This window comes from Protopterus annectens, chromosome 15.part0 (assembly GCF_019279795.1).
Source record: "Protopterus annectens isolate FY-2018-M chromosome 15.part0, PAN1.0, whole genome shotgun sequence".
In the NCBI taxonomy this organism is placed as follows: Eukaryota; Metazoa; Chordata; order Ceratodontiformes; family Protopteridae; genus Protopterus; species Protopterus annectens.
This window is the reverse complement of record NC_056749.1, coordinates 234,618,911-234,629,365: the sequence shown is the minus strand read 5'-3', so window position 1 is coordinate 234,629,365 and position 10,455 is coordinate 234,618,911. Positions and strand designations below refer to the sequence as shown.

Below are 10,455 nucleotides of genomic sequence, written 5' to 3'. Positions count from 1 at the left end.
TCTGCTAGAAAAGGAAATAAAAGATTATACCTGCTTTTATCACTGTTTCGAATCTTTACTTTAGAGAGATAACACTGTTGCAGGATGTTTGGATGTAAAGCATATGTAGGTGCTTCGGTGCATCACTCAGATTACAACACAGCAACACAATGGTAACTTGTAAACAATAATATATTTATAATATCCATTAAGTCTTCAGTATATCTTACTGTTTACCAGCTGGGCTTGCAATTAATATTTCAAGATAATAACTGTACTGACAAATGTTTTAAACTTTAACAGTAGAATGAAACTGTGTGTGTGTGTCCATCCTTACACGGTACATTTTTCAAGCACATATCGATCGCCTCTCCAAGACTTGTACAGATGTTCATAGTGCATACACTGAGAAAGCATTGAAGTACAGTTGTATAAAATCTTTTCATAACATTAGATGTCCTTTTCACTGTTGCCGTATTCCTGATATAATGGATCTCCTGCCAAGAACAACTCAACTTCCAGCCAGTACACCAAAGCCTTTAGTGTATTCAGGTATTGTACATCATGCATATGCTCCCACGCTAGGCATAGTGCATAAATGTAATGTATAGATGCATATACTTCAGAACTGAAATGCCCCAGGAAAAACATGTACATCCAAGAAAGGGGAAAAAAAAGAAAAGAATTCGTAGCTAAGAGGGCAAAAAAAGAATAGGGCAGAGCAGAGGAGGTAGTAGGGAGGGTGGAACCAAATACTGCAATAAGTGAATAGAAGGACATCTACTATTATGGTAAGATATTACACAACTGTGCTATGCCCCTTATCACTGTTGCAGAATATTCTTTATGTAAGGGAGTGTACAAAAGCTGAAGAGGAAACCTGGGAGGAGGAAGGTACTGAAGAGCCCACTATATACAGAATAGCCCTGGCAAAGCCAGCCATTTCTGTGGAAATAATGCTCAACTTGTAGTGCTTAAGGAAGGTACGGACAGAAGACCAAGTAGCAGCCTCGAGGATGGAACTAGTAATCCAGTATCTGAAAAAAGCACTAGAAGAAGCAACAGCTCTGGCAGGATGAGCATTTACAGAAGAGGAAAGGCATTTACCATGAAAAGAGCAAAAAGAAATGGCCTTAGAAATCCAGGATGAGATGGTTTGTTAGAAACAACCAAACCCAAAGACCTGGGATGAAAGGAAACAAAGTTTCTCAGATTTATGAATATCCTTAGCCTCATCTAAATAAAAATCGGAGCTGTCTATGCAAATCCAAGGTGTAAAGAACTTTTTCAATGGCAGACTGCAGAGAAGGAAAAAAAGAAGGCAAATTAATAGACTAATTAAGAAACAACTCATTGACCATCTTGGGCATAAATGAAGGATTAGTATGAAGAGAGACACCCTGGCCCCATGAAAAACTAAAAAGGGAGGAACAGCCACGACAGCCTGAAGCTCAGATACTCACTTAGCTGAAGTAAGGGTTAAAAGAACAGTCTTCCAAAGACAATGCTGTAAAGGAAGCTGAAGCTGCAGGCTCAAAAGGAGCTTGTGTCAATTTTTTTCAAGGACAAAACTGAGGTCCCAGAAGGCGAAAATAGGCTGGCTTGGAGGCCTGATATGAAGGACACTTTAAAAAAGTATTTGACCTCAAATCTAGAGGCCAGAGGTCCCAGGAAAAAGAGCAAAAAGGGCAGACAGAAAGAAATTTCTGACCAGTATACTTTAACAGAAGAATATGCCAACCCAGCATGGAGCAGATCACACAGAGAAAACCATAGTAACCTGCACTGAAAATGGATCTTGGTTTTGACACAAGCACCACATAGAAAATCTCTTCCATTTGGACAAATACAGGAACATGCACTAAAATGGGATCTTGGGTTTGACAGATGCACCAGACATAAAATCTCTTCCATTTGGACAAATATACGAACCTGCACTGAAAAGGGATCTTGGTTTTCATAGATGCACCAGACAAACAAATGTAGGAACCTGCACTGAAAAGGGATTTTGGTTTTAACAGATCCACCAGAGAGAAAATCTCTTCCATTTGGACAAATATAACTTCCTGGTAGTGGGTTTCCTGGCCTCCTACAGGACCTGAAGCACATCCTCAGAAAAGAGGTGCCTAAAAGGAATCAAGATCCCATCAACCCACAGTATCAGTTGAAGAGTAGACATGTGAGGGATGGATGAGAGACTCCATGTCTTGTGTGAGAAAATCCAAGCAGCAAGGTAACTTGTGGTGATTGCCCCTGGTCAAATGAGAAAAAAAAGGGAACCAATGTTGTCTGGGCCAAAACGGAGTCACAAGCAAAATGTTGGGGGAGTCTTGCTTGATCTTGTGCAAGACACTCAGATGCAGAGGAAGAGGAGAGAAGGAGTACAGAAGTATCAACTTCCAAGAAAAAGACAGGGCAATTGCCTTCCAAGCTAGAGGACTTGGCAACAGAAGACAAGACGTCTGTTCAGAGTGGAGGCAAAAAGATCTACCCGAGGAATACCCCACTGAAGGGCAATGTCCAGAAACATCTTTGTGAGGCATCCATTCCTAAGCCTGTGTGCTGCACCTGCTCAAAGAGTCTGCCACTATATTTTGCTCTGAGGAAATGCAGACAGCCTGAAGAGTCACTTGGCACTAGACAGCTAGATCTCAGATCTGAACAGTGAGCCAGCAGAGAAGGTAGGACCTTGTAACCCCCTTGCTTGTTGACATATTATATCATTGTGGTATTGTCTGTGATAACTTTGAGGGGCCCGGGAAGGAAGAGAAAATGAAAAGCTTGAAGATCTAGGAGGAGAGCTCTCATCTCCTTGATGTTGATGTGATCTGAGCTCTGATGAAGAGACCAGAGACCCTGGACCTTGACAGAACTGAAGGAAGCTCCCCACCCTATCTGAGGTATCTGAAAACAGCTATTATGTCAGGTCTGGAAGTTGGAAAGGAAGCCCTGGGTTGAGAGAAAGTTGATGAATCCACCACTGATGCTCGAGCCTGAGACAGAGAAAGAAGGGAACTAGGAAGTCCAAAGGGTGACCGTGTTGAATCCACACTGACTTGAGGTATCACTGAAGCTTTCTCATACTCAGCCTGTCTAGAAGCAGCATAAGAATGGTGGAAACCATAAATCTGAGGATCCTAAGAAAGTCCCTGGCTATGAATGAAGGGAAAGGAAAAAAAGACTGGTAAAAAACAATCAGAGACAGGGCCTTGGAGGCAGACAGGGATACCAGCATGGGAATGGTCTGGATCTTGCAACAAAGAAAAACATGATCCTGAGAAGAAGCCAAGACTGATTTTTGAAAGTTTTTTTGCAGTAGGGCAATAATAAACTGAAGGTCCTGAAGAAGAACCTCGATGAATGAGGTCTGAATGAGCAGATTGTCCAAATACGAAAAAATCCGAACCCCTCTCATCCTGCAAAAGGCAATGACAGGAGTGAAGCCTTTCACGAATACCCTTGGGGTAGTAGAGAGGCCAAAGGGCAAAGCAGAGAATTGAAAATGCAATGAAGAAACAGAAAAATGCAAAATCTTCCTGAAAGGGGCAGGATGGATATGTGAAGGTAGGCATACCTGAGATCCAGAGAGACCAGAAATGCCTAGGGAAAAGGAGGAAGAGGCAACAAAGTCTGAAGGGACAACATCCAAAAGGAAGGGACCTCTAAAAAGGTGTCGAGCTGAGAAAGGTCCAGAATTGGTCTCCAGGTGCCCTCCTTCCTAGGAACCAGAAACATTCTGGAATAAAATCCCTTCCCTTTCCAGGCAGGGGTCACAACCTGAATGGTGCACTGGGCCAAAAGAGCACGAAGCACCTCTAGGATGAGAGGAAGGTGTTCTCGAGGAAGATGAGGTATTCCTACAAAGAAAGGAAGAGATTTTCGAACCACAAAATACCCTTATTATTATATTAGTATTTTAAAATTAAGAAATTTAAAACGTTAATTTTATGTACATATAGATAATTTCACTTTGTAAACATAATAGTTTCACATTTTTTGTGGGGCTCAGTGTACTACAAAGTTAACTTAGAGGGTGGTGTTAATTACTAATAATTATTTTAATGTTTTAATGTTTTAATGTACTGTCATTTTAAAGAAATGTGCCTAGAATCATTTTGATTGGCTACTTTTATGTATTTAAATGCATTCATGTGTTGTCACTTTGTCTGATGAAGTTTATGTTGTGGCATAAACGAAAAGCGCTTTACATTAATCCCAGTGTGTGCCTCTTCATTCTGCTCTCAGGTTTTCTAAGTTTGTCGTTTTTTGTGCTTTTTTGACCCTTGGCGGATGACCAACAGAATCCAAGAGTCTGTTGTGATCCTTGACCAACTACGAAGTGATAGGGAAAGATGAAGGGACAAAGGAACCTGGTTGACGGAAAAAGGAAGCAAACTGTCAAATGGAACCTAGTTTGTCCTGAAAGGGGGGGTTTTGAGAAACCGGGTCCTGAGTAGACTTAGCAGGAGGTACAATTCTAGAACCCTTTATACCCTTGTGTGGAAGGGTGAAACTGTGCATGAACAAAAGCATTTTTGGAAGGGTAATTCCTCTGAATGTTAGGGATAGGAGAAACGAGATACTTTGCCCTTATTCTGGAGTATTTCAAAAGTTCTGCAGCAGCAGAGCCAAAAGGATTTTTATTATCCAGGGAAGCACGCAATAATTTGCCCTTAATGTCATCAGGCAAAGCCAAAAGTAACACCTTACAAAAGAACGAAATACCGTAGCATCATAACTGCACTTAATGAAATGGCAAGCCACTTGAAAGGGAGAACCCAACAAGGAAAGGGCCAATACCTTTTCTTCAGAGTCAGGAAGGTCAGAAACTACTTGAGAAAGATGGGCTAAAATATACTTAGTTGTATGGGTCTGGTAATTAATAGCCCTAAAACCTGGGGTGGAAGCAGTATAAACCTTTTTGCCCAGCTATTCCATGGCCCTGCTATCCTCATCTGAAAGAAGTAACTTAATTTACAATCATCAGACACCTTGTAAAAATCTATCAGGATTCTTGGGAGCTGGGGACTAACAACCAGGGGCTATGCAAGCTGCTGAAAAGGTATTATGGAGGGAGTCAGAACTTACGGAAGAAGAGCAAGGTTTGGGAGAATCCATCTGCAGGAACCCATAAAACCTCTTTTCGATACAAGAAACCTGAGAACATTCCCACTTATAAAAAATTTCATCATATGTGAAATAGTGTCCCCAAAGGAGAGTTATTATAAAGGAGAATCTGGACTAATAGAATCCTCTTCCTCAGTCCCGCAGTCCAAAGGAGACGGGATCTCAGAAGAGTATGTCAAGGACTCTCCCCCAGAATCCTGCTCATCAGAATACTCCTGCTCTCTAGGTCGCTTAAGAGGAATAGAAGACCAGGGAGGGGCAGGCACAGGGGATCCTTGAGGAAGTTTTAAAGCCATTAAAACATTAAACAACGCCTGAGTAAAATCTCTAACTGCAGGGTAAATAGCTTATAATTCTGTTTCTTTCTGTGCAACATCCGCATGAAAAAGCCTAGGGGGGGAATCCTTGTCGACACTCTTAACTGTAGTAGGGATCTCCTCCCCAACTAAAATCTGCAGAATCCTTCTTGGACCCTTGGATACAATCAGCCAAGGTTCCCCCTCAACATCTGGAGCAGACATATGAAAAGCCACGGAGGATGTGTGAGAAGCTGGATCGATGTCTACTTCCAACGAGATCATGGCAGAGGAATCCAATGCAACAATTGGACAACCCTCTGGGCTTTCACCAGCCTCAAAAGAGACATCTGGGGGAGGCTGGACTAACTGAGTTTTTTGCCTCTTTTCTCGACTGGCTGTTGAACGACTGGACAGTAAGAGTCCGCTACAGCACTTTGTGTCAACAACTTTAGACAATGGTTTTCCAGGTAAATAGATAAAGGAGAAGAAGCAACTACAATGGGTCTTGGGGACAAAAATTTGGCAGACAGAACAATGCATATGGTCACAAGAAGCACCCAAACAGAAGAGACATTGCTCGTGATGATCTTTATGGGGAATCTGCCTCCCACACTGACATTTTCCCTTTGTGGATAACATGTAAATCAACAACACTAAAATAAAAGAGAAAATAAGGAAGAACCCTAATGGGGCACTTATCTGAAAACAGCTCAGTAATTAGCAAATAAGAAGGGCGTTTAAACTGATGTGCAGTGATGGCATTCAGACCAGAGGAAAAGAAGTTCTGAACTGCATGTGCCCATATGTCACCTTTACGTGCTACAGTTTGTGTGGGGAGCATATAACACCTATAAACACCTATGGGCTTTGGTATAGTGGCCAGACATTGGGCTATCCTTAGCAGTATATCCCTTACATAAGGAATACTGCAACAGGGATATGGAAGGACATCAAACTGATGCTGGACTATCCTTAACAGGATATCCCTTATGTAAGAATTACTGTAACAATGATATGGAAGGACATCAAACCAATCTAAATGAAACACAGAGAAAAAATCCACAGCACTAAACAAAATAACGCCCACTTCCAAATACATTAACATTTAGTATTTAAAATGCAGTACAGTGAGATCATTTGTTTTACATATCAAATGCCAAGTTTCAGTGCAAAGAAAAGGATCTAGCAACAACTAAGGACTTCAAAACCAAATTTTAGGTCAGTTGAACAAGCATTTATACAAGTCCCCCCCTACCCCCTCACCAAAAACAAACTAACTAAAGGCAAGCGTTAACCTTGAAACAGAATACATGAAATTTTTCACATAATCGAACACACATAAGCATAGACACTTGGAAAGGCCAACTCGTCCTTTTAAAAACGCGGGTTTTGGACTGTTTTACCTCATGTGAGTGACTACAATGAGGCCTAGTAACTCCACTGGTGCTCAGTCACCAGGAGTGGGTAGGAGCAGGAATAAATTAAGTAGTAACAGCTCTGAACTCAATTTGCCCTGTTCGATGCAATCTCCTTGCATGCTTCCACAGCCTTTGGGGCAAAGGACCAACTGGAAAAACATTAAAACAATATTAAACCATGGCAGAACAACTGTTTATGCCAGTTTGGGTGCCAAAATGTGGACATCAACAGAGGTGGGGACGATGTGGTGGAAAGGCAACCCTAACTGCAAAAACACTTATTTTCCACTTTCTGGGAAAAATACTAAGAAATCCAGAGTTGTTTGTTTGTGTGTTTTGGCTTTTCCCGGTTAGGGGTCGCACCAGCAGAACTCCGGTCCGCTAATGATTGGCAGTAGATTTTTTACGTGCCGAGTTTGCCAGCCGTGACGCACAACCTTCAACGAAGGTACGGCCATCCATGCATGTCTCCACACAGAAGACGCTCTAGCTGAGAATCGAACGGCACAACGTCTTGCTGTGAGGAGACAACGCTACCACAGCACCATCCAGAATACGGACTGAAAAACTAAGAAAAAAGACCCAGTATTTTCATAGGATTTATCATTTTTGGCCAGGGTGCTCATTCACCACAAACTATTTGTTTACTTCTTTTAAAACTATCAGCTTGCTTTACTGTGTGTACCAAGAATTTGTTTTAATTTTATATGTATAATGAATTAACAAAACCATGGAACGATCAGAAATTACTTTTAAAAATCATCAGTCTACCGCTTAGATTTTCGATTTTCTCATGAAAATGGAATTCCATTTTTTTTTTTTTTTTAAACGATTGTGTGCGGTTTGCTTCTGCTTTGGAGGTAAACTGTCAATAAAATATTTAATGGCCAAACTGGATGCATCAAGCATGGGTGCTAGGCAGAAATGCAAACGACTGATAATTGGCAGAAAAAGATAAAAACACAAATATTTCAAAGGAAGTAAAATGTTCATGGGTGTCAGGAAATCTGCTGAACAAACTGCTCTAAAACTTCTGTTCATTTTGTAAGCTATTTTGGCACATATAAAATGCAACAGGAATGCAAATAGTTTTTGACATTAACTACAACATCCAATAATGCTATCACTTACAATAGATACGTTGTCAAAACTGAAGGAGGACCTGTAGTTTGTGAATCATGGCTCACACAGTAGCCTGCTACAGAAGTTTCAGCAAATGGAACTGCAAACTGCAACAATCCCATCCAAAACATGCGACAAAATTAAATTTATTTAAAACCACTTTAGAAACCACTGAGATTTTCAAGTCACTTAACCTAATGTCCAAGATCAATATGCTGCTATAAATGGGCAGTATAAAATGTGGAGACATGAATGAAAATGTCAGGTTACAAAATACAAAAATGTTCACCCATATCCAAATTTAAACAGCACATGAAAATGATCTTTCAAGTGGGGAAAAACTATTGTAAAGATTGAGAAGACAATACAATGAAGCATTAAAACATTGCAAACAAGTTTATCTACCACAGGAAAAAATGTTTACTATTTAAAAATGTCTCTCTGGTGTTTAGCAGTGGCAGGTCAGTGACTGGGCTGTCAGACCAATACCCCCCCCCCCATACTGGGAACTGACAAATACTTAAAGAATTATAATTTTGAATGTGAATGCATTAAACAGGCCTTCTGTTATATCTGGTACCAGTCTGTGTACAATGAGCGACTGTTCATGAGAAAAGATCTAAAAGGTCTTCATATTGCCTTAGCAAGTAAATGAGATAGTGCAGGACGTTTGCCATTGATAAAAGGTAAATGAAAAAGATTTGGGTAGCCCTCATTTAATCAGTGCATTTACTGAGAATCTTCAGGCTGCTCATCATTTACTGAATCAGGGGGGTCATTTTCTTCCTGCTTGGGAGATGATGATTCAGGTGTGTCATCTTCTCCTTGACTTGCCTTTGTGCTACATTCTGTTTCCGCTTCTTTGGTGCTCTGGTCCCCTGCTGAGATCTCTGCATTTATTTCCTCTGATGGTTCAGCTGTGGCTGGAGACCCAAATCCAGCATCCCTTGGTGGTCCACCTTCTCCATCATAGATAATATCTTCAGGGTTGGGTGCTGGTGGACAGAATTCTTCACCAGGAAAGAGTTGTTCAAAGATGGATTTTGCCTAGTAGAATAAAACAGTCAAACAACATACTCTAAATTTGCAACTTTAAATTTAACATTGTTTGGTAACATGGGTTAGAATCTTACACAACTGCACCACTCACAATATTGCTGTCACAGTAAACAATGGCTTTTATGTGACACCATTAGTGTAACAAACTGATACACCTAACTTAGTTGTGTACTGAGGAGAGGAGACAAACATGTGTAAATATGTTATTTTCTTCAACAGACAATTTGGTAATAAAATAATTTTTTTCATTGTCTGAAGGTCTGGTGTCCTGTATAATGTCATTTTCCATCAGGAAATGTCCTTCTTTGTGCAAATCAAAAGGTGGCAAACCTCGAGTAACAAGTATCACTATCGGCAAAGCTACATTGGTTTTCCAAGGTCAAATGTAAGCTATAAAAAGGTGCATTTTAAGAGTACAGCCTTCCTTAACAAAGGGACACTACACATGTGTCTTACTACCATTTCCTAGTGTCTTCACTGTGGGCTATAACAAAAAGGCCATCACAAACGGTCATATCAATACTCCTTGGTGAATCCAAAAACTGGCAGTGAGACCCAATGCTAAGAATGGGCAAAAGTGTATTGATAACATTTTTTTCCCTTTGTGGTATTATTGGCTTCCCTGTAGGTGACCAACAAACTCCCAGTGTCTTTGCCTCAATCACTGGGTCTACCAAACTCAAACTTCCTCCCCTGGATTCACTATGTTCATGTTAGGGCCACTGAGGAGACTGATGCATTGTGGGGCAGCAGCTACTGAGGGAGTATTTTCTCTAAGGCCTACTTATCCCCTCTCCCTACCTACACATTCTTTCTGAAGGGCTGGTGTTTAATGGGATCAATGTGTTCACATGTTTCTGCAACTCTGCCAAAGCCTTTCCCCCACCCCTAGTAAAGAACACATTTTACTCATCCTCAACCTCCACCAGGGATCCACTGTGAAGCTGTACTCAAGGGGTCTATATTATATGCTCGAAGTTTTAAAACTTCGATGCCCATATGATCGACACCATATGAGCGAAGTTTTAAAACATCAAACATATAAAAATAAACAAAAACAAGAAAAACTACCTGAATGCTCTGAAAAGAGGGGGGCAATCCCCCCCTTGCACCCCTCACTATTTAAATATACCAACTCCGAGATCGCACTACAGTGAAGTAAAGGAAAATATTCACTACAGCGATCTCCGCTGAAACTTGCAAGCTTTCAGAAGTTCACGCATATGGTGTCAACCATATGAGACTCGACCTTTTGAAAGATCGCACTTCTGATATAGACCCATACTCAAGTATGTGCTCCTCTCTTCTGGAAGAGAAGAGCTGATATAGGCTACGCAATAACAGCCACCACCCCCACAGCCCTAAGTCACTAACAGAACTCTGGTTGTCTGGGTAGGAGTCAAGACTCTGCCATTCTATGTCATGGATCTAGGCTGTGTTGCCAAGACTTG

General features: G+C 41.0%; 1 protein-coding gene across 1 annotated transcript in view; it reads right to left on the bottom strand.

Moving 5' to 3' along the window:
• Positions 1-8,075: 8,075 nt before the first annotated feature.
• CHM (CHM Rab escort protein) overlaps positions 8,076-10,455 on the bottom strand; it is a 1,989,252-nt gene continuing 1,986,872 nt past the window's right edge. The window contains exon 16 of the mRNA XM_044057753.1: positions 8,076-8,992. Coding sequence (XP_043913688.1) covers positions 8,675-8,992 — 318 coding nt within the window. The 3' untranslated portion in view covers positions 8,076-8,674. The remainder of the gene's footprint in view (positions 8,993-10,455) is intronic.